Source organism: Sminthopsis crassicaudata, chromosome 3 (genome assembly GCF_048593235.1).
Source record: "Sminthopsis crassicaudata isolate SCR6 chromosome 3, ASM4859323v1, whole genome shotgun sequence".
In the NCBI taxonomy this organism is placed as follows: Eukaryota; Metazoa; Chordata; class Mammalia; order Dasyuromorphia; family Dasyuridae; genus Sminthopsis; species Sminthopsis crassicaudata.
Genome location: NC_133619.1, coordinates 297755477 through 297781738, shown reverse-complemented (window position 1 = coordinate 297781738; position 26262 = coordinate 297755477). Strand labels below are relative to the sequence as shown.

The 26262-nt window shown below is 32.1% G+C and overlaps 1 protein-coding gene across 1 annotated transcript in view; it reads left to right on the top strand.

Moving 5' to 3' along the window:
* CNKSR2 (connector enhancer of kinase suppressor of Ras 2) overlaps positions 1-26262 on the top strand; it is a 305237-nt gene that overhangs the window by 114843 nt on the left and 164132 nt on the right. Inside the window, 1 exon segment of the mRNA XM_074300934.1 lies at positions 21191-21232. Coding sequence (XP_074157035.1) covers positions 21191-21232 — 42 coding nt within the window.

The window sequence follows — 26262 nt, the reverse complement described above, 5'->3', positions numbered from 1 at the left end:
AAAACAATCTAGGGCATGCGTTCATTACCAGGCTTTCAAGAAATCTCATCTGAACGTTTATGATGATAGCAGTGCTTCAAAATCTGTTCTGTTTCAAATTATGTTTCACTCAGATTTAATTATTTTTATTCCCTTTGCAACAAGGTAGAGTGGTCAATAGATAAAAATATACCATCATGAATGGCTTGTCTTTTCCTTTGCAAATAGTAGGTGGCAGCTTAATATAACTGAAAAGGTTATGACACCTCAAAGAGAATTGCACATCAGTAAAACCACAGTTCCTGACCAAAAGTCAAAATATTTGTTTCTAATTCTGATGCAAGTGGATAGTGTTTGTAGGTTCTTCAGAAAAATTAATAACATATTTCTCCTTCTAATCTTTACCCTCTTCCCCAAAAAAGTTCCTTAGGAGATGTTTTACTTATGAAGAAAAAAATCTTAACTAATAGACTTTTTCTTGAAAACTGAAGTCTCCTTTAAAGGACTGTCAGCAGGGAAAGCAAAGAAGAGAGATTTATGCCCACACATTTCTTGTCATTGTTGAAATAATCCTCATGATGATTCCTTAAGAGTGTACTAAGCATGTATCAGCTCCTCCTCAAATTATTCTCTCTAAGCTATTTTTTTACATTTCCATATTAAATGCAAAAGATAAGACTCAAAATGTGACCAGAAAACAAATAATTACGAAACAGTGTGTGCTTACAGAAAGAAACTTTGAGAAATATAGAGGTGGTCTAAACAGAGGGAAGACAGAAGGAAGCAGAGAGGAACTTGCTTTTAAATAATGGCCCCATTATTTAAACATGATTTTGTACTTGATTAGTTCTGAATTGGTTTACTTTAATAGAGTTACTTTCCAAAGATAGCACAATCCAGCAAAATTTATAACAAATCTAACAGAAAATTCTGACAGCTCATGAAAAGATTAAATGAAGTTTTAAGTTACCAAATTACTCTCCACAATAGAAATTCTCCAAATTCAACTAAAATAATGTCCTCCCAATTTTACTTATACTAAAATTCTTCCTTCTATTTTGCTCACCCCAAAAACACTTTTCTGTTTGGAATCATTAACAGTCAAGGCAAAGTCTGGAACAGTAACTTTTTTTATTAATTTTATAATTATAATTTTTTTACAGTACATATGCATGGGTAATTTTTTTTACAACATTATCCCTTGTATTCATTTTTCCAAATTTTCCCCTTTCCCTCTACTCCCTCCCCTAGTTGACAGGCAATCCCATACATTTTACATGTGTTACAGTATAACCTAGATACAATATATGTGTGTAAGAATTGGATTCCGAAGGTATAAGTAACCTGGGTAGAAAGACAATAGTGCAAACTACTACTACACTCAATTCCCAGTGTTCCTTCTCTGGGTGTAGCTGTTTCTGTCCATCATTGATCAACTGGAAGTGAATTAGATCTTCTTTATATTGAAGATATCTACTTCAATCAGAATATATCTTCATACAGTATCGTTGTTGAAGTGTATAGTGTATAGTGATCTCCTGGTTCTACTCATTTCACTCAGCATCAGTTCATGTAAGTCTCTCCAAGCCTCTCTATATTCATCCTGCTGGTCATTTCTTACAGAGCAATAATATTCCATAACATTTATATACCATAATTTACCCAACCATTCTCCAATTGATAAGCATCCATTCATTTTCCAGTTTCTAGACACTACAAAAAAAGCTGCCACAAACATTTTGGCACATACAGGTCCCTTGAACAGTAACTTTTATACAATCAGCTGGCAGTTGTTCTCAAAGTCTTTTAATATCTATACTAGCTGTTTTTCAAAACAGCTTTTAAGAAGGAAAAGAATTTTGGTAAAATACTTGTTAACATTTGACTTAATTCGACAATATTTAATAAATGACTATCATAATGTGGAAGATGCTTTAGGCATTTGAGATAAAACCAAATAAAAAAAACAGACTATGGAACTCAAGAAATTGATAATCTATTGCAATATCTACAGTTGCTCTTTTTTTTTTAACCTGTGAGCCTTTCACAAAATAGCAATTAATTAAAAGAACTTTGTTCAGAGCCAAATTTATACCAGAAATATGCTAGCTGCTCCATAAATAGAGAAGGTAGCATAAAGCCTGATTGCCCTTATTACTTTATAATGTAGACTGTCAGACCTGCATACACTTTTCCCAATAGACATTATGTAGCACTTACTTGCGTTTTACATATTCCTATACATATAATTGTAAGGGGCTGAAACTCTTGAATAAATGCACTGAGGTGGGGCAATCGAGCACTTGAGGCTAATTACTAATTGGACAATATAAGAATATACTTGGAAAATGGCCTTTCTTACTATCCTGTGATGGCCCAATCATTTGGTCTAGACAGAGAATTGTGGGAGGGACAAGGAGGTGCAGGGCCAGGGTCACTTCTGTGAGAGAGATGAGGCAGTGAGTTCAGAGATCCTAAGTGTCTACTCTTTTCGCTTCTACCGCTAAAGATTTGGAATATAGATTTTTGCTTATCCTGACTCCAGCTGATTCTGAGGTATCCAGGGTGCTAATGCGGTCACCATATGTAATATGGAATATGGAAATAGTCCATATTTCTTCTTTGTATCAACTCTTCCCTTGCAATTGGAAAAAAAACACAAACCCCCTGGAAATAAAAATATATATTTAAGCAAAACAAAATTTTGAATTGGTCATGTCCAAATATAATTGAGTGTGTATATGTATATTTTGGGGGGAGGGGCAAAGGACTCAGAGTTCATACTGGAAAGATATGTTCATATGATATATATATGTGTGTGTTTTTATGTGTGTATATATGTATGTGTATACATATATATACATATATATGTACATATATGTTCTAATCTATACTCCTATACCTACCTTTACCTATCTAGCAGGAAGTAATTAGCATGGCTCATCATGAATCCTTTAGCATCATTGAACTGATTAGAGATCTATAGTCTTTCTAGGATTGCTTGTCTTTATATAATATTGTTGTCATTGTGTATATTGTTTTTCCTGATTTTTCTGTCTTCATTTTGTATCATTTCATAAAATTATTCCCGTTTCTCTGAAATTAATTCTCTTGATAATTTATTTTAATAATATTATCTTATATTTATATGTCATTAACTTATTCAATCATTCTTTTGATAGGTAGCCCCTGTTTCCAATTCTTCATCACTTCAAAAAGTGCTGCTATGGGTATTTTTGTACATTCTAAGAGTTTGCTTTATTTAGACTAATAATTCCATTAATCTACAACAATTCTTATCATCCTCTCTTCTCTCTTTCCCCCCATTTCCCTATTGACTGAAATGCATTTTCTATACTTAATTCATGAGTGTATATGTATGTGTGTGTTTTCCCTCTGACCAATATTGATGAGAGGTTTAAATCTTACTCCTTCCATTCCTTTATACCTTAAATATGTTAGATAATAATCCCCATTGTTTCTTTCCCATTTCCCTCACCCAGTTTATTCTTTTTCTTCTTATGTTTATGCTTCTTTTAAGATCTTCAAAATATGGCAGAGCTACTTCCAAATCCTCTGTCTAATAAGACGTTCTTTCTGTGAAACCCAATAATCTCTTTTTCCCAATAGTATTTTATTTTCCCCAATTACATGTATAGATTCATTTTTGTAAGATTTGAGTTCCAATTTTTTTCTCCTTCCCAAAACAACAAACAAACTGATAAATTTATTTCCATACTTAATCCTCATTGAGTCTCAATAATTCTTTCTCTGGATGTGGATGGCATTGTCCATCCCAAGTCTATTAAAATTGTCTTGGATCACTGTATTGCTGAGAAGAGCTAAGTCTGCCATAGTTGATCATCACATAATCTTGCTGTTAGCGTATTCAGTTTTCTCCTGGTTATGTTCACTTCATTCAGCCTGATAATAGAGTTCTGAGGAAAGAAATGTTGCATATCCTTATCTTAGAATATAAACAGTTTGCCCTTGTTTAGGTCACTTATGTGTACATTTTTTATGCCTCTCCACTTAATATGTTTGCACTTCAAACATGAAGTTTTTATGTAGTTCTTGTCTTTCATCAGGAATTCCTGGAAGTCTTTAATAAAGGTCAATTTTTTTCTCTGTAGAATTATCTTCAATGAGGTGGGGGATAAATTATTTTTGTTTGTAGCCTATATTTTTGCCTTCAGGAATATTATATTACAAATTTGCTCCTTTTTTATAATTAGGCTGCTAAAAAAAAGTGTGATCCAGATAATGATGATTCTTTCAGGAATTTGAGAATTCATTCTTCCTTGTTACTTCAAAGAATTTTTTTTCTTCTATTGAAAACTTTGGATTTGGATAATAATGTTTCTGGGAGATTTCATTTTTTGATTTCTTTTAAGAGAAGACCAAAGGATTCTATTTTTACTTTAACCTGCAGTTCTAAGACAACTGAGAATTTTTCTTTTATGATTTCTTGAAATATGATATCTACACCCCATTTTTTTATCATGATACTTAGGTAGTTCAATGATTCTTAAGTTAACTTCCCTCAATTTGTTTTCTAGTTCTTTTTGTTTTTGCTTTGTGACACCTTACATTATTCTTTTTTTAATCTTTTGATTTCATTTTAATATTTTTGAAGTTGTTGTTTCCCTTTAACACATTCTAATAGAGATTTTGTTGTTTGCAAAAAGTTTTCTATCTTAAATATCATGCTTTTAATCCACTTTCTAATATTTTCCATAGTTCTCATTGCTTTGCTCTTTTTTCTCTAGCTCTTTCATTTCATTTATATTAATCAAATTAACTGTGCTTTAGATTACTTTTCCATCTTTGTGAATTCTAGCTATATTTGTATTTAAGCTATGTTTCCTTTGACTTTGTAGGTGCTTTAGAAACATTCTTTTCTTCAAAATTTATCTTGAGCATCTTTATGGTGAAATTGTGTGTGTGTGTTTTTATTTTTCCAGTCTATTTTCTGAATTCCAAAATTCAGAATTGAGGCTTATTTTGCTGATGGTTTCTTTAGGTATTGAATGTTAAATTATTCCAGCATCTTAGAGAATGCTCAGAGTAGGGACTTGTAAGCTATCGGTACTCCTAAAGCTGTCTGATCCAAGACAAAATAGTATTTCTGCCTTCCTTGTTTGTCTCTTCAAGTCCCTGACCTTGGTATAGTTCTAAGTTGCATGCCTGCAGGCTTGCCCCATTTGGAGTTCCACTAGATTGCTGCTAGACTGTTACTATCAGCCAACATGAAATTTTTATTGGTACATAATGTAGAATCTTAGGCTCCCCATTGATCTGGAATTCCTTCCTGATTATTCTATTTCAGAGTTCAAACTGCACTGGAAGCTGGAGGTAAGATCCACCCACCCCACATTCCCAATTTCCCCTCCTGGAAACAGTTTCCAAATTTTCTTCTTGCTCTTTCTTCAATACACAGCATAGAGCCTGGAACTATTCCTTGCTCTCAAAGATATCTCTTAAATACAGATTTCCTCCATATTAAGCTCTAAATCTGTGATGTGGAATTGGGTAGTAAGCAAAAGACCTTCCAGTTTGTTTTATAGCTGGGCCTTTACAAAACTTTAAACCCCTCCATGATGAATTTGGAATATCTCCATGCTTTCATGCAAAGCCACTCAGTCTCCTAGAATGTTTCACATACTATCCCCAGTTTCAAGAGATCTGTCTGTCTCCCTATACTGACTTAGACTAGGAAAAAAAAAAACTCATTCTGACTTTTTTTTTTCTTGGACTTCCCAATTAAGATTCTGTCTGGCATGCTTTCTAGATCTCTTTGGAAGAATTGGGTCAAAGCAAGTGGGAGCTCAGCTATACTTCTTGGTAGTCAACCATCTTGGCTTTATCTGAAGAATGTCATTTTTATCTGATTTTTGTCATTTTTATCTTTTATCTTTTCCAATTATATGTAAAAACAATTTTAACATTTAAAATTACCTCCCTCTCTTTCCCTTCCTCCATTGAGAAGACAAGTATTTTGATATAGCTCATAACATTTATAGTCTTTTAAAACATACTTCCATATTTGTGGTGCTGTGAAAGAAAATACAGACAAAAAAAAAGAAAAAAGTTTTTTATGAAATAGATGTTTTGATCTACATTCAGACTCTATCAGTTTTTTCTCTAGAGGTGGATAGCATTTTTCATTAGTCCTTCAGAATTGTCTTAGATCATTATATTACTGAGAATATCTAAATCATTCACAACTAATCATCATAAAATATTGGGGTTACTGCATACAATGACCCTCTAGTTCTGTTCATTCCATGTAAGTCTTTCTGAGAGTATCTGCTTGTAATTCTGGTGGAAAACATTACAATGCTATTTTTTTTTTGAGGCTTAGGTTAAGTGACTTGCCCAGGGTCATACAGCTAGGAAGTGTTAAGTGTCTGAGACCAGATTTGAACTTAGGTCCTCCTGAATTCAAGGCTGGTGTTCTATCCACTGTGCCACCTAGCTGCCCCCTACAATGCTATTCTAACAGAGCTTTTTTGTTTCCTTTATGCTACATACTTTATACATCTCCCTCTTATGAGCTGTCCTCTCCCATTAGAGTATAAACTTCAAGGATTAGAATATCTTGTTTGTTTATACATATATATATATGTATATATATATATACTAAGCATATATACTAAGTATATTAATATAAGTATAATAATATAATAATATAAATATAATAATATAAGTATATTATATATACTTAGCATAGTAATTGAAATTTATTAAATACCTAGTAAGTAAGGCAGCTATATGGTCACTTGGATAGAGTACTGTGTCAGGAAGACCTGAGTTCAAATATGGCTTCAGATCCTTGTGAATTAGTAAGGAGGAAATCCTTAGAGGAAGAGTTTTTAACTTTCAGGTGTGTCATGAATTGCTTTGACAGTGAAGTTTATGATTATCCCTCCCTTTGCAGAATGTTTTTAAATATATAAAATAAAAATTTAGATAACAAAGAAAATTCATTATATTGTAATTCAGTTGACAGAATATTGAAGTAGGAGAAAATGGTCATGAATTGTAGGTTAAGGATCCCTGTGTAAGATTTTTTTCTTAATATCAATGAATTTTTATTATATTTGTCCAGCTCTAAAAAGAAAAGTTATTAGACATTATTTTGGCATCATGAATCCTTTTGGCTAGCTGGTGAAGTCCATAGACCTCTCCTCAATACATTGTTGTAAAAAACATAAAATGATATACATAAATCAATTACATTGAAAGACAATTATCAATTCATGGAAACTAATTTGTAAGTCCAAACTTAAGGACTTGCTGTAGAATAATGTTTATATGATGAAGAAAGTCTGCATCTTATTGTTTTAAAAAATGCAAAAAATATGGGAATTCACTCACTCTCAAATTCACTTAATAGGCCATCTCAGTTTCAGATACCCTTATTAATGGTAAGGATTTCATGCAAAAACTAGAACCCTAGAGCTTCAATACATGCTACCCAATTTATAGTTCTTGTATTTTATCATTAATATGTGATTTTGATTACAGCACTAGGTTCTAAATTAAAATTCTAAATTAAAAGGAACTAAATAGGAATTAATTAGTAAGAAACACAATTTTTTTAGTATTATCAATGGATACATTTAAAAATAAGAGTCTAATAATGAATAGTATTGTATCTATTTTGTCCCAGTTTGGGCCTTAAATGCCCTAGTTTCATCCCAATTTCTGAGATCCAATTTTCGATCACCTGGAATGCCTAATATTCAAGGAAGATTTGAAAACAAACCCTGAACATAAAACAAAGAAGCATTTAAAATGGGCAATACAACCATAGGGCAGTGAATACAAAATTAAAAATGTTATTATGTATAATTCACCAGAAGTTAAAATGTCATCAAGCATACATTTAGAACTGGAAGGAACCTTAGAAATCATGTCATTCAACTCCTCCCCTGCATTTTACATATGTCAAAACCAAAATCAATGGAAACTAAATAATTTGCTTGAGCTGGTTTTCAAACCTAGATACTCTGACTGCAAATCCACTGTTGTTTCCATGAGTTGTCATTGTGGGAATTAAAGACTGATGACCATTTTCGGCATTTTTAATTATCCACAGTTCATTGTCAGTATGTGGGGGTTGTGGGGATATATAATATGTTTTATGAATGCAGTTTCATAGAATTGGGGTTGAGTCAGGTCTTACATAATATTGTCTTTGAACAGAGACAGTTTTGAATAAAGACAAGAATGAAATTCAGTACAGTTAAATAATGACTGGAGGAAGAACATAGTCTAACAATTGTTGAGGCTAGTGTCCAATGTTGTAACTGAAACCAATATAATTAGACAAGGCTAAATTGGATAATAAATACAACATCCAAGGTCAAAACCAATAGAGGAAGAATTATTCAAATTAATGAGCAATAAAGATTTTGCAATGTGAATAGTTAATACCAGAGCAAAGGGCTAAGAGATGAAGAACTTTGGAGTCCAAAACTATAAATTAAAATGAAGGCTCACACTAAACTGTTGCTAGTTCATAGGGAAGTTTGGCTTTCTACCCTCTTTTAAAGCCAACATTTACTCAATTCAGTTCCTCAGGTAGAAATAGAGAGATCAGCAATAATATAAGTTTAGGAAGTCTGGTCAAAGGTCCAGATGTGCAATACAATGGGGAAAAGAAAAAAAAATAAATAAAGGGATGGTGGTAAACTGAAAGGTCAAAAGTGGACCATGTTATATTGGTGAATCAAAAAAAATTATTTGCAGAATGAAAATCTATCTAAACATAGAAGGAAACTATCCAAACTTGACAATAGACCATAAATATAATATAAATTATGGTTCAGTACTATGGAAAAAAATCACTGGATTCTTAAGATGAGAAATTAAACATATGGAAAGCATGATGCTAATATTTCCACTAAATACTACCTATGATAGACCTTCATTTGAGATTGAATGCTCATTTTGGGAACTTTGAACAATAGATAAATATGTGAGAAACTTGAAGATGCTAAAGAGACCAACTAAGCAGTACAATTTGTAAGAAAAGCACGAACAACCTCAAATATTAGCATTGTAATGGACTTTAGTGATCATTGGAGCATAATCTTTAGGCCTAAGAATTTCTTTAGATATCATCAAGTCCAACCTCTCACTTTTCGAAATTGAAGCTCAGAAAAGATGTTAAATCCAGTCAAGGAATTGGGCTGATAGACACAAATAGTGTAAGTATGCATTGAAACAATCAGGTAACTTAGAGAAAGGGGTGAAAAACCTTTGTTGAAATAGAGTAAAGAGATTGAGGGCCAACAATTCTACTTCTGATTTATACAAACAAAATGATAAAAGCTGACAAGTAGAAATCCCTTTAAGATCTGCAAAGTGTTTTATATACCTTAGCATAATTAGTCTTTAAAACAATATAAAGGGGACATTTTTGTTATCCCCATTTTATAATTGAGGAAACTGAAAGTTACATGACTTGTCCAAGGTCACACAGTTAGTAATTATCTAAGACAGAATTTAAATCCAGATCTTCCCCCAATGCCAAGTCCACACATAACTCAACTCACTATTCCACAGAAGTGACAATGAGTTTCAAGTGTAGGACAAAAGATGTTTAAAATAGCAGGTAAAAAACAATGACAACTTGCTGACCCTGAAAGTAGAAGTAGATGGAGGTCTTCACTTGAATGCATGTTTTTGAAAGAATAAACAAATAGGTAGTTTAGGTTTACTACTATCTGAAGGCAGCAAGTTAAAGTAAATGACCCATAAGCCTCTTTCTAAGTCTATAATTCTCTTTTTGAGTGCTGACCTAGACTTAAAGTCGCATAATTTCTTGCCCAATTATTTAACTAATTGGAAAATATGTTATTAACCTCTGTCTTATTAAATGACCAAATCTTATCATAGCTAGTAAAAAATGAGTTAGTTCCTTTTAACCAAGAGAGGGAAAAGATGGACGTGTATGCTAAAGAATTTCCTGGTTAACCTAGATAGTTATTCAATATTTGTTGTGTTATGTAACATTTTTGCCAGTCATGAGTTCCATCTTGAGCTTAAGATTCCTTTTTAATTTTTTATTTAATTTTTGGTTTACTTGGTGTGAAAATAAATAAATAAGCCATTTGTTATCTTTATAGTTGAGTTTGTTTACAAGGCAAGCAGTTTCCGGTTCCTTTTCTTTTTGTAAAACTTAAAATTTCCATGATGTAGAGAACAATGGTTCTTTGCTGACTCTCAGAGAATATGGGTTCAATTCTGGCTCTATCTCACATTGCTTATTTGACCTTGGTAAGGTCAAAGGTCTCTTCCAGTTCTGAATCTATGATCCTATTATTCTTTCCAAGGTTTATTAGGGTTCCTCAGAATAAGAAACTTTGACTATATGAAAGCTAGGAATTTTTGTTATGCATCTGAAATCCAAAGAATTTATTTGTATTAATGAAATTCATATTGTATCCTGAATTGCCAATCATCGTTGTAATTATAGGCTGTACAGCTTAAAATCAGTTATAATTTTGGCCAAAGGAGAGGATTATAAATTATAAAGCAGTAAATATGTTCTTATGTCCCCAATATCTAATCTAAAAACAGAATTATTAATTTAAAAACATACATTTAAACTATATATTCCAAAAGCTCAGAATATAATGAAAAGATAATAGAGGATAAAAATGAACAGTTTTAATTATGTAAAATGTTAAAAGATTTGTACAAAACTGAAACCAACATAGTTAAAATTGGAAGGAAAGCCATTATCTTTCTACAAGTTTCTCTGATTAAAGTTTCATAGCTAAGATATATAACAAATAGCTACAAATCTGTAAGAAAAGGACTTATTTTTCAATAGATAAAGGGTCAAAGGATATGGATGAACAGTTCTATATGGAAAGAATTCATTCTATCAAGCAAGTAAATGACAAAAATGCTCCAAATCACTAACAATCAGAGAAATGCAAATTCAAGCATCTCTGCCATTCTACATTAACCCTTTCAGTTCAGCAAATATGATCAAAAATAGATATGAAAGCTGTTTAAATTCTTTGGGGGAAAAACTCATTTTAATACATTTTGTGGAGCAATGTGTTGCTCCAGTTATTTCAGAAAGCAATTTGGAACACCACCCCAAAAGTCATAAACTGTGCATAACTTTTGACCCAGAGATACCACTAAAGGAACTCTACATTAAAGGGATCAAAGAGGAAAAGAAACCATATTTGCAAAATATTTATAGTAGCTCTTTTTCATTATAGCGACTCTCTCGAAACTAAGGGGATGACCATCAGTTGGAAATGGCTGAACAAATTATGATATATGAATGTAACGGAATATTATTGCAACATAAGAAATGGCAGAGGGGAGCATATCAGAGAAACCTGAAAATACTTGTATGAACTGATGCAGAGTGAAGTGAGCAGAACCTGAAGAACAATATATTCAGTAACAACAACATTATAAAGAAAAGCTACTTTGAAAGATTTAAGAACTGTGGTCAGTGCAATGATCAGCTATGATTCCAAAGGACTGATGATGAAGCATGCTACCCACCTCCTGACAGAGAGGTGATGGAATCAAGATTTATACATGGTCACTGTGGGAATTTGTCTTTCTTTAATATATACTAATGTATGTCATAAGGGTTTTATTTTAATTGGGAGGGTGGATGGGCATAGTCTATCCCAAAAGAAAAGAAAAGAAATAGAACCATTGAAATATTTTAAATACACAGAAGATAACACAAAAAGGTCAGAAAGAATCACTGATAATCAGGACAGCTTTGAAAGTTATATGTTGAATATATTTAATATTAAAAAAAATAAGTTGCACTTAATAGTCCCTCAATATGTCATGTATAATCCTCTTGCTATTATGTGTTATTGTGTTCTATTGTTGTGTTTTATTGTGTGTATATGAAAATTATCATTTTGTTTGGTGTTTGTGAAGTTCAGAATAAAAATAAAATCTAAAAATATATAAATGTTAGTGTCTGAAATAAGGCATTTTTTATCTCTCAAATTTTAACTCCAGAAGTTGTTATTTCTCTATTAGGAATGAAAATAAATACAATCCTTGGTTCCTGTGTAATTGAAAACTAAAATACCAATACAAAATATTTAAGATATTCAATATCTTTCTAGGCTTTATTTGCTCATCTACTTGTTTATATTTTGTGAGTGAGAAAACTATTGAATTTCAAAAGAAGACGTGGGGCAGAGAGTTTCCAGTCTTCTTGTACTGACATAACTTAAAAATTCAAATTCCTATTTCTGCAAAGTACTACTGCAGAGTAATTAAAGATCTCACGTTTAGGAAAAACTTTCGAGTCTTGCTTTCAGTATTAACACAATAAAACAACCATTCTACATAAGAACATATCTGCCAGTTTATTTGGGAATAATAGGAGAGTTCTACAGTTGAAATTTTCATTTGGCTCACTAATGGTGATATACTTTATAGTTAAAGATTAAAGATTACTAAAATATAATGGAGTAATGGGTTCCATGTACTTTCTATCTTGAGACTTGACTTTTTTGTTTCAAGAGCCTCTGAGAGTCTGATGAAATCCTCTCAGAATAATATTTTTTTAAATTCATAATGCCAAGGAAGGAAGGAAATACTAAATTTTAGTTGGATGTTAGTAGGAAATAAAAATCTGTTTCTTTTCCCAAGTTCACAGATTCCCTGATATCTACTTTGTCCTACCTGGATAGTAAGCAGATTTAAACAGCAAAATTCCAACATATTTTAATACCTCCTCATGACCCGTGCAGCATGAGTTGGTTAATCTAGGTGAGTAAATTAATCTCAAAAATCTACACAATGGACAGGATATTCATTTTTCAGGCTCTTAGAGGCCAAATTTTTTAGATCAACCACATTCATCAGAAAAGGGAGGAAGTTCCAGTCAATACAGAGTCAGGCACAGAACAGTCAACTAAGGCTGACCACTTTTGTTCCCTTTGCTTTCCTTCCCTCCTAAAACAAAAACTCTGTGACCAAGGGGAAAAATGCTGGAGGAAGACAAGATAATATCAATTCAAATCCTGGCTCTCATCATATGTGACCATGAACATGACCCTACATTTCAGTAAACCTCCATTTTCTTATTTGTAATACAGAACTAATATAAACTGTTGGCTTACTTCGAATGGAATGTTGTGAGGTTCAAATGAGACTAAGCCTATAACAAGCTTTGCAAACTTAAAAGTATTCTATAAATGTTATTTATTATTTTAACTTCACCAAAAACAAACATGTAAATCAGTTTGATGAGAGTACTATGGAGTACCAGACCAATCTCCAATGTGTTCTTTTTAGCAAAGGACAAATCAGTCTCTTTCTTTGTTTTCACTGAACATTCCTTTTTATTCTTCCTTGCACTTATGTGGTAATTAACTCTGCTCCTTCAGAGTGGCATTGTCCAGTCGTATTAATACCAGTATACTTTTAAATAGCTAATATGATTAATGCTTCATAGGTGTGAGATTACTAGATGCTTATTGCCTTGTCTTTGAGTCCCTGAAATCTAACTTTTATCCTCTTTACTTGCTACTGACATTAGTAATAGTGCAAGTTTCATTTCCTATAAAAGCTTAGAGCCTTAATATTCACAAGAAAAAGGAAAGAGGAGAAAAGTTTGAAATTGACTGAAACAAACATCTAAAATATATGATTAATAATTTCATAGAGCTGTATATTTTCACATTAATTTTTTAAAGATTTCAATTTTGCAGTTTTGCTTGTGGAAAGGTACATTGATGCAAACAGCTTAGGAACTGACATTTTGCATCTAAAACATTCTAAAATATTCTGCATCTATGATATGTTCAGCAAATTATTAGTTTGGATAAAAGTAAATCATTCCAGTTCCCCAAACATCAAATATAACTCTATAGAGAAGATCCCATTAACAGGGGTGGTAGGATAGCTAAGCTAAATTGAAACCTTCCTTAAGAACTAGAATTTTTAACCTTTTTGAGTCGTTGCATCCTCTGGGATTCATGTCAGGTGAAGTCTATAGACAACTTTTCAGGGAAAAAATGCTTTTAAATGCATAAAATAAATCATGTCAACAAGCATTTATTATGTGCTTATTATACTAAGTACTGTGTATAAAATATAAAAGATTATTTTGCAAAGCAATCATACTGAAATAAAGATATATTTTCCCATGGTACCTAGTGGTGTTATACATAGAGCTTTGGATTTGGAGATGGGAAAACTTAAATGTATTTTGGCCTCAGACATTTGTTAACAATATGAGTTTGGACAAGTCCCTTAACCTCTGTTAAATTCATGTTCTTCAACCATATAATAGGAAAATAATATTAGCTATCTTCTAGAGTTATTGTGATGATCACATATTTTTAAGAAGCACTTAGCACAGTCTAGCACATAATAGATGCTATATAAATGACTAGTCTTTTCTATTCCCCTTTTGCATCTAATTTCACGAACTCCCTGAAATCCTTAACTTCTTGGGAGTTTAAGAATTCATGAATTAGAATGTAAACTCATGAATGCAGATTATTTCATCCTTTGTTCCAAGTACCTAGCATGGGTTGGAACACTATAGGTTCTTAATAACTGTTGAGAGATAGGTTAATTAATAGATGACCATTGTGTGATTGTGTCCTCTCCATAGTTGGATAAACAAGTTCAGAAAAATTAAATGAATAGCACATCACAAAATTAATCAATAGAAGAGTTACCTATAAGAAATAAGAGAGTACATTGAATTTCCATATACCATAGAATAAAGAATGGCAATATAAAAGGAAATTAAGAAATGCTATTATAGTAAAAATATATTTCCTTTTTCAAAAGTAATAATGCAACTAAGGATTCTAATAATAATTCAACAGTTCTCAAAGTAGAGACCAGTAGGAGTTGTCAAGACCATTTCAGAGGTTCCATGAGGTCAAAACTATTTTCATAAGCATAATAAGTTTTAACTTCTATGCAGCAGTTATCAATAGAGAAAACCCTATTAACAGAATGTATCATGGTCCTCAATAATTTTTATGAATATAAAGGGGTCCTCAAACCAAAAGGTTTGAAAGCCACTGACCTAATTAACACAGATTACTACTGATTATATTTAATGCACTATATCTAGGTGGAGCTACCTACTGAATGAGAAAGTCATGGCCCCACTATAGCCTCACTCAGAGTTCTGCACTAAGTGGTCAATTAATCAACATTCATTCAGCAGTCAAGTATATTGAACAATCCTTGGTGCTAAGCAAAGATTAAAAGGTAATAGTTCCTATCCTACAAGGACCTTATAGTCCCCTTATTGCTTTTGTTTGAATTATATGAAGATGTACTGTAAGCTTGTGTAGATTAGTTTCAGCTTAATTCATCAAATGTTTATTAAATATCTGCTCTCCACAAGGTTCCATTTGGGGGTCCTGGAGGTAAAAAATGGGGGAGAACTTAATAGACCTAATCCTTGAAGAGGCATGGTCCTTATCCTAGTTCATTGACTAATTTGGTAAATTACTTTGCCTTTCTGAGATAGTTGTTTCATCTGTAAAATTATAGTTATTAACTATTAGCCTCAGAAATACGTCCCAGCAAGTCTTTCTTTTCCCTTTTCCTATTTATGTAGTCCCATTTAACAAATATAATCTTATTAAGTCCTAAGTAAATTGCCTATATTTTTTATTTTTACAAAAATCTTCTCTTGCCATAGCAGGTACTAAAAGGAAGAAAGAATATCTAAGGTTTGTGGGTCCTTGATACTGTCAAAGGGATGACTGTTGTACTACATTCCTGTGATGCAAATTTAAAATACATTAAGTGAAAATGCATCTAATCAGTACTCCCAAATATATAATAATAAAGGATAATACTAAAGTGAGAATTGAACAGTCAAGCCTCAGTGCTACTAAGTGGAGTATCATGTTTATTTACTTTGATCGTTAATCCCATGTTCTTCGGGACAAACAATCACATTTGATATATACAAATTTATTTCAAGGCCTTAGAAGGACTTACCAGAATATTTTTTCCCTGAGCAATGTACTATTGAGCCTTCTCTCTTGGCCATTTTTCTGATGTTGGCATATGGCGAGATTTGGTTTGTCACTATGATGTAGGTATAATAATAGGCTAGAATATACTCTTCACTGGTGACTCATAGGAAAGCTTCTGGCTGCTAAATTGGGAATAATCAACATCTGGAATTTTGTTGAATGATTCCTTTTCTTTGTACCTAGTATAATGACTGCAACATTTTCCTCTAGACCATTAAGGTATGTATTGTAGCAGGACATGATTTGATGTAGTGTTTTTGTCAAATGTTATCAAACAGAATTATATGGTGTGTGGCTGTAAAAATCAGAGACGGGAGGTAGTGAAACTAGCAATGATGGTTATAGGGTCAATTTTTTCCCATTCTTTTGCCCAAAATAGTAAAGTTTCCTCCTTTTCCTATGAGAAAATATAGAATTACATGTGTGTGTGTATATATATATATATGTATGTTGTGTATATGTGTATATGATATGTGTAAGATATAGTTTTATCTAATAATAAAAAGATAATTCTAGAGAAGTTATGTGAAGTTATGAATAAACCATTTTGCCCTCAAAACCGAAATGAAATTTGGTTCACTCTTCTTTCCAATTATCTGCTAAGCATAATTTGATGGGTGGGGAAATATTAAGTGTGGCTTTCTATCTGCACTGGAACAGTCTATTTTCTCTCTTGTTAACAAATAAACACAAAGTTGGACACTAAGAACTCAGAATTCTAATATTGCCATACCACTTAAAAAAACATGAGGTTTAATACAAGTGAGGACTTTATAATAGGAAGCTTATAATAGTAAGCATTGTGGATCCATTGTAAAGATTATCTATAACTTATCAAAATTGCAAAATTCCTATCCTTTTAAACTTTGTAATGATCACCTCAATATATACATCCTTGGAAAAATTATTTTATTATGTTTATTTTATTTTAAAAAGACTTAAGAACTTAAGACTAAGTTAAGAACTTAAAAATTCTGAAGTTGAAATTGTAATTAGTTACATGAAACATAGTTATATGTAACATCTTAGAAATAAACACCTTCCTTCACAATACAAAGGCATAACTTGCTTTTTATGCCATATTATTATCTTATTTGCTGAAGTTATGACTGCATATGCATATTAATAAGAAATTTTACTTACATTTAATGACATATAACTCAGGTATACCAAGCTTATATAAAAACCATGCATTAAAAAATAAGGAATACAGAGTGTTAACATGTGGGAAGAAAAATTTTTCTCTATTCTGGTGAACAAAGTAATAATGTCATTGTTTCACAGAGAGGATAACTGATTATGATCTTGTGTGGGAGTAGCTAAGCAGTGGGTGGCAATTTCTTTTCATACTTACTTTGCTGAAAAGGAAAAAGTTCTTAAGAGGAAAAAACTCTATATAATCTGCTTTCTTATTCAGTGACTGGAAGTGTATTGCATGATCTGGAAAAGAATTTCATGGAAAATGATGGAGGAAATGAGTAGGCAAAGAAAGATTTTTTTTTTCATCTTCAAGATATAGTAATGGAAACTAATTCCTACTGCTGACTATTTTATTACAATTGCTTTCCTTTTAAGAATGATGATTTTCTTCATATAAAGAGAAATGGACATGTAATTCATCCACACATAGTAAAACTACATAGAAATATTTAATCCAATGCAGTAATTCAATGCTTAGGCAGTAGAAAGCTTAATAGTAGATAGCTAGAGGCACAAAGAAAAATAAATAAATTTTCTTTTCCTTCAAGTAGCTTGCATTCTGCTGAGTGGATGATGGGTATACCACATGTACTTAAGCGTATTCAAATATTCAAATATACATGTATGATCTCATGAAAAAAATCTATCTAATATTTAGCATGTCACACCATATCTACCTACCCTGCTATGCATGAACACATATAAGAAAATAAACAAAGCAGTTCTAATATGAAGAAAATGTTATGGAGCTGTGAAGATGAGAAAGGTCCTCTGTAGGAAACATCTGAGTTCTCTCTTAAAAGAAATAGTTCAACTTTGTGCCATGAGCTTCTCTAGTTGTGTTTTAGAATTTGGAATTGCAGATAAAGGAACATTTATGGTATGGTAAGTATAATATTGATAAGATAAACAAATGTCTCTTACACATGTGTCATTAAAATTGTTCATTAATCTTAATACTGGTCTGGGCTTGAATTCAGGAAGAACTCAAAAATAATGGCTTCTCTTACTGAAGGGAAATTGTACACAAATGAGTCTCTTGATTCTCATGGTTCTCATGCTGCCAATTTAACTAATTTATGGCAAGAAATAGTATACTAATATAAATACTTTAAAATAATACATAATACTGTATAATAATATACAAGCAAAATTAGTTTGATGACTATTTAATTTAGGATTCTATGAAATAAAAGAGAGAAAGATAGCTGCTGACAGAAGGGACAACTTGTGCATAAGCGTGGAGGATGGCTTGATACAGAGAACAGCTCAATGTCCAGGTTAGCTGGAATTGAAGGTATGTAAAGGTAACATGAGATAATATGGGGTTACTACCCAGATAGGTTGCAGCTAAATTTTAAAGCACTTTAAAAGCCAAGATGAAGATTCTGTACAAAATGCAAGAGTAAACTTTTGAAGTTAGCCATGTGTTTGTGCACATGTGCATATGCATGCACACACATGCATGTGTATATGTGTGAGCTGTGTATATGCGTTAGAACAAGAAAAGAATGGTCAAGATTGATGTTTTGACAATTGTAAAGTGGATGGATGAATAAAGAAAAGCCAAAGATTACTAAAATAATATTACTCATGGAGGAAGGAGTACATAATTAAAAACTTACAACAAAAGTTTCAAGGAGTAACATTCAGAGCATTAAAGTAAAACTAGTTGAAGTTTTGTAAGAATTGTTTTATCACCAAATGGAAAACAATTGCCAACAATAATTATATAAGTATAAATCAAAATCATTAAAAGAAAGCAGAACTGTAAGTGAAATGCCAACAATGGTTCCAGGATCACATAATCAAATATGCTGTCTTCCTTTGGGGCAGAGGTATGTGAACTCCGTTGTCAGATGAAATACCTTGGTTGAATGTTTTTGCTGAACTTTTTCCTTGTTACAAGGTTAGGTTCTTTTTATAAAGGAAGGGAGATGAGTTTTTCCAAAGATAAGATCAAGATGGTCCCATAATTCCATCGGTATAGGAAATTTCTTTCAGTGCTAATGGAAGTTAGCACCTTCCTACAACATATCTTAGAGGATTTCCTGAGACATGGAGAGATTAGAGGTTTGCCTAAGGTCACACATTCAGTGTGTGTCATTAAATTAGAACTTGAACCCAGGACTTCCTGATTCTAAGATTATCCCTACTATGCAAGGAGACATCACTAAAGATTATATGAGAGTAATTAAATAAATTTTCTATGAAAGGTAAAAGTCCACCTCATTTATTGAAGATGTATGGTTTTTTCAGGAATAATTCCAGGATGTCCCTAGTTATAAATTCAAAAGAATTTTTATTTAAATTGTGTTGTGTTAAAAAAGACATCTCTGAATAATAAAAGGGTACCTCTCTTTATATAAAATTATTATATGTGTAAAAAAACTTTGTTTAAACCAAATTTCTTTATAATATTCCTATTTTCCTATCAAATTTCTTTAGAGAAATTGTAGATCTAGAAAAAATTAGCATCTAAAAATAAAATTATACTTAAGAATGCAAAATCTCATTTGCTAGAAATATTTTAATATACTATTAGTAATAAATAATTAATATGTTCAATGGATGGAAAACTGGCTTTAAAGATAAGAAGATCTGAATATAAGCCCTATCTGTGACTAATACTGGCTGTTTGATCCAGGGCAAGCTAATTCCCAATATTCTAAATTATAAAGAAAGTACCAGCCTACTTTAGTAGAGAACATTTCCTTCTCTGAGAAGTGTCAATGCCAATGATACCACAGGTCCAGTCCTTAAAAAGGATGTTTCAAGAATATCAGAAAATGTAATTCCTGAGCATGTTATTTTAATTTAGCAATCCAATTTAAAGTTCAAATTAAAATAAAACTTAATTGAAACATAATGTCATAGATTTAAGTTAGGCTTCTGTTATTCCTCCTATATTTGAAAAGTTACCATGAAACTATGGTTACTCAAACTATGTTCCTTACTTTTTAACTTTAGATGAATTTTCCTTCATATCCACCTCCTCTCACCATCTGATTTAGTGCATTTAATCTGAGATAAAATAATATAACATCACATGGGTAGAAAATTGGTGTAAAAAAGGTAAATAGTCTCTGAATTAAAACTTGGACTCAAAGTACTTGGATATCTCCCTCCTTTAATTCACAAATTATTATTGTGTCAATTTTGTGGCAGACAGTTCAGCATCATTTCAATTAAATATAATTTCACAATTGAGTTTAGATTACTTAAAGCTATCCCTGAAAAGGGCTGTTACTATATGTATTCAGTTCAATTCAATAAACATTTATCCAGTATTTATTATGTTCCAGGCATTATGCTAAGTACTGTATATGTTTTGTCACTGTATGAAAGTCCCTATTTTGGGATGGACTTGAATTGCCAATTGAGTAATATCTTACAATATACCCTACAAGTGGTTATGGAAACTCTACTTGAAGACCTCTAGCAAGAGCAGCCTCTTATCTCCCATATTATCTTGCTTGATTTTTGCACTGCTCTAATTTTAAGAAAATGTTTCCTTCAATGGACTAAGCAAAGTAAATATAATCCCTCGTTTACATAACAGCTGCAAATAATTGAGGACAGCTATTACATCCCAGTCTGAGTTTAGTCTACTCAGATATAAGCATTGTCCCTTCCCTCCCCACTAGTTCCTTCATCGGATCCCTGTACAATTTGATTGTGAAGTTCTTCACTGACCTTTCTCTAAATGATCCTCAATTTATCCATGCCCTTCCAAAAATGTGATACCCAGAACTGTTCACAATATTCTATGTGGGCTTTGGTCACAAAATATACTTGTCACTGGCAAAAGTTTGAAAGCATTAATTTTTGTAGATTAAATGATTGCACCAAAACTTTTCCATACTTTTGGGGTATAGTTTTTAAGATTCTCTCAAATTGAAATTCCATAAGACATAAAACTTTTAAGTGATGTAGAGTTTTTAACTCAATGTTTGTTTCTTTTCCCCCAGGACTGCACAGTATATGAAACAGAGAATAAAATTCTTCACGTGGTAAGTATACTTATAATTCTTTAAATCATTTTCATTTTATTATTATAAGTAGGTTTAAGATTGCAGACTCTACAAATGACGTGTTGCCCCAAAATCAAAGGACAAGATTCATAAATTGTATTTCTTATAATGGTAGCTACAAAGGATTAACACACTGTATCATTCTACATTGTAACTTGGAGCAAATGCTCTTTCACTCTCACCTAAATTCATTCAAAGAATATTCATTTTTCCTTCTCTTTCATTCACCAGCCCCCCGGACTTTTTAAATTACAAAAAAATATGTTACAATGGATTAATATAAATCTCTAACTGATAACAAAAAGAGAGAATTGAAGTACCCAATTTAGATATATATAATCTAAAGTTTCCTCTATTACATGTAATGAAAGTTGTTTGTCAGGTTTTTAAAATCAAAAGAAGAAAGATGCTCAATGATTCCCTATAATTGTTTTCACTTGAAGAGCTGGGAGTAGGTAACAGTGGCAATTTTCCATTAGCCAAATTCTCTTACTTTGTCCTAAAAACATAAATGCTCGGGTGAGATGATAGCCCAGGCTTATTTTATGCAATTATCCATATAAATATAGGTTTCTTATTTTAAGTGCCTTTTAGGTCTTTTTCCTTTAGAATTGCCATGTTTCGGAACTACATATTTTTCATCTTACTAGATCATAGTAATTTTTTTGCTTTTGTTTGTTTGCTATAAGAGAACTTCATAGTATTTTCATCCTTCTTTACTAAGGTAATTGCAACCATTTGGGAATGGTACTCTGTAGACCCAACATAGCCATAAATGTACAAAAGTGCACTGCATATAATGAGATCACCGTCTCCGTACTTACAGGAATATGTTGGCTCCAACATGAATTTTCAATCTAATTTTTTTTGTTCTGTTTCACTTTCCAAATAAAATGTATAAAATTTTTGTACAATCTCACATATATTTTATTGTTTGATGTGTATTACAATAATTGAAAGCAAGTAAGAGAGGAGAAATAGGGGAGAGAGAATAAGGAGTTCTGATATTAGTACTTTCTTTGACACTGATTTTCTCAATAGAAAACAAAGGTGGACAATCACTTAAATTTTATTTCTGAATTTTCCTATCCAGAAGATAGAATTAATAATAGTTACTTAGTTCATGTCACCCACAAAACTGAGATCAACCTGCAAAACCTCACTAAGATCCAAGGATCTATTAAGGTCATAAATCTTGACCTGGAACAGAACTTGGAGGCCTTCTAGTCCAATCTCCTCCTTTTGCTATTAAGAAATGGAGGCCCATGGATGTTAAGAGACTTTGTACAAGGTCACACAAGATATATGCCTGCATGGCATTATTGGGATAAAAAAATATAGGACTATTACTTTTATTCATAATTTTTAAAAAATGTTTCAGTAATCTGAATAATTGAAATTATACAGTATCTAAAGACTCTATATGCCACCCTTCTTTCTGTAATTATTTCTCCTACTGCTGTCAAAGGGGGTAAAATGCTAATGATTATTCCCTACATAAGGCATTTGAGTAGGCCAATTATATCATCTTTGCTTTGTATATACAGAAGAAAGTTTAGGTAGACTTTCATCCCATTCTTTTGCTTGATTATTGGAATTGATCTAGAACTGGATGTACAGATTCTCAGAAATGCTCTTTCAAATCTGAGATCAAGTGAAATACATACTATTCTACCATATATGCTAGACCTGAATATGATGGATACTTCAACAATCTATGATTTCAATAATGCAGATCCAGGAGATAGGGTGCATTTGTGATATGATTGAAGGTTCTTGAGATGTTCCTGTAGCTGACAAATTTAACACCTCATAACTACTTAGTTAATAATCCTCTGATCTAATTTTCTTAGGTCCTTGAAAGATAAATATATAGTTCATCCTAGCACACAGTATGACTAAGCAAACATTATTCTTAAAATGGGTAATAATACTTGTTGCACATTCTTACATTACTAGTTCTATAATTTATTCATATTTCCCTTCTTGCAATGCACATTTGATAAAACTAAGTAGTCCCCAAACTCAACATATTATCTCCCCCACCTTCTTATATGTCATTCCCTATGATAGGAATAATTATCTCCATTTCTACCTTTTGGAATTTTTATCTTCTTTCGGAGCTAAGCAGGGCACTAACCTCTCCAAAGAGCTTTCCAAGGTATCCTGAGATTACCTTATCCTAATGGATAAAATGGATAGCCGCAAATGTTGGGGATTAATTTAGAATTGATTACTTCTAAATCTTATAATGTGAATTTAGTATCATCAGCAAAGACTAAACAAATACACTCTATTTAATCCAGCTTAGTGTCAGTTAATTTTAGCGAGTTCAGATAATGACATGATTTCATTGTCCATGAATGATCATATTGTCTATTCGACTCCTTCTTTGTTGCTTTAGTTTTTAAAGGCTATTTAATGAGGCAAAACAATATTTAAATGATTTTTATTTTCACAGCACAAATCATTTACAAGACTTAAGAGAATTATTTTTTTTCTATGTTATGCTCTTAATTGTAGTTTTGACCCTCTATCTACACACAGATTTGGGTTCACTGAAGAATTAGAACAGTGTATTTATTTCAGCAATTTACTTCATTCTCAAAGCATGCAGATTTCTGCCTAAACAAACATTGGAAAAGATGTTCTTGTTTCTATTGATCAATAAAGATTCTGAATGGAGAACTGGGGGAAATAGATAAGACTTTATCCCTCATCAATTCACCAAAGAGCCATTCATATCTCTCTTCTAGTGATATTAGTAATGGAATCTGGCAAGATACTGAAATGCCTCAAAATAATTAACTTTAGTCACTCTAATTGTAAAATATTTTATATGATGGGAATATCTGTGATAGATTAATATATGCAAAATAATACTAGATATTCAAATATGAACAAAAGAAGCATAAACAACTCATAAAAATGAAATCTTTGGGAACACAGAAACATATGGTATTTTATTCTGGAGAAAATTTTTTATTCTAGCACAGTTTTGTTATTTTTACACTTTTTTTGGAATAAACTTTCACTGTCATATGACAGATTTAGAGGAATCTTTTTTTTATTTAAGTAGTTTTTGCACACTGCAAGAAACAGAAGAAATTGTAAGAATCAATTTCTGTCCTCTTGGAGTTAACAAAATATAATCCTTTTGCAGAAAAACCAAGGTCCATTTTTTTTCAAAGTGAGAGAGAAAATGAGTATGATGGTTTAAATTTAATTCAATATGTGAAACAAATACGATTTCTACAACTTGAATGAATTGATAAATTAAAATTATACCAAATGGGACATATTTGCACAGTTCAAATTTCTCATTTTCTTATTGTGTTTTTATATATTAATAAAGTAATTGATTTTTGTATTAGGTATTATTAATATTCTAAAAATACTCAGAAAAGAGTTTTGCATCCTATTTCCATTCATTATTTTATTTATTTTATTAATATTATTCCTGATAATGATTGCCTTGTTGTCCTCTTTTTTTTTTAACTAAAAAACAAAGAAGACTGGAGTCTGTCTATTTGGCTTAGAACGAAATATGCATAGTTTAGAACATTTAATATTTGAATTGATAACTACCATATTATGAAAGTCCTCTATTCATTCTGATTAATGTACAAAGATGAAAAAGGTCATCCATCTTGTATCTTTGACCTAGTAATTTCAATGTCAATGAGTTATATTCTGGCTAGATCAGAGAAGGAGATGGGAAAGAAGATTTAGAGAAAATAAATTTTTTCCTCAAAAAATTTTGTTAAAATGAGAAGGAAACTCGAAGATTTAATCCAACTACTATTATAGTTAAATCATAAAGCCTATCTATATCATCCTTAATGAGTACGAGGACTTCTACTGCTAAGTTTGTCATTAACCCCACAGAGGCAATCCATTAGGTTTTTGGACAAATCTAATTGTTAGTTCAAACATTTTTCCAGTAGTTCAATATATGATTCTCTGTAATTTTTCCCTCACTAGTCCTCTGGGGCCAAACAGAACACTTTATTTTCCCATGAGAGTCTGTCTGTAGCTTAGCATCCTCTAAGGGACAACATGTACTTCATGGTCAAGGCAATGATATATGGTCTCTTGATTGACTAATCAAGCAAAGTCTTCCTTCTCCTGACTCTTTTGTGCCAGTTGCCTAGCTTAGGTGGTGGTGGGGGGGGGGGGGGGGAAAGATCTGATGCACATTGCCCAGAACTAGGAAGTGACAGTACAGTATTCTCACTCCCACAATTTAGCTGCACTGCATTTTTTGCTGTGCTAATAGTCTTAATTTGGTATAAAGGGCTGAAACTCTGAATAGGTGCACTGGAATCAGACAACCTAGCACTTAAGGCTAATTAACTATTGGACAATACTCTATTAGCATATGCTTAGGAAAATGGCCCTTCTCACGATTCTGTGCTGGCTCTGCCTTTTGGTGTGTACAGATAATCGTAGGAGGAATTAGGGGATGGAGTAAGACAAACCAGTGTCACTTTGGAGGAGGACAACTGGTGAAGAGTTTGTGGCAGTTTTGTCCTCCTTCACTTTTCCCCCTAAAGACCAAGGACTTTTGCTTATCCTGACTCCAGCTGATTCTGAGTCCTCCAGGGAGCTAACCTGGACTTCACAGTTTGGACAGGTTTGTCCAAACCTGTATTTGGAAGAAAAATAATAATAATTAAGATAGAACATTTCAGAAATAAAAGATGCTTTAGAGGGAGTCTAAGTCAGTGGTCTCAAATTCAAGTAGAAATGGGCACACTAATTTGTATATAAGGGATTCTCTGGATTGTATATGAATTTAATTTTTAAATGAATTGTTACCTATGTTTTATTATATTTTCATTTATTTTAAGTATTACCCACTTATAGTTTAATCTGCTTAGGGTTATATTAGGGAGTATTGTACAGTGCATTTGAGACCTCTGACCTAGGTCAGTCACTATCTGAAGTATAAATTCTGTGCAACATCTAACAAGTATTCATACTACCTCCATTGCAATAGAAAACCA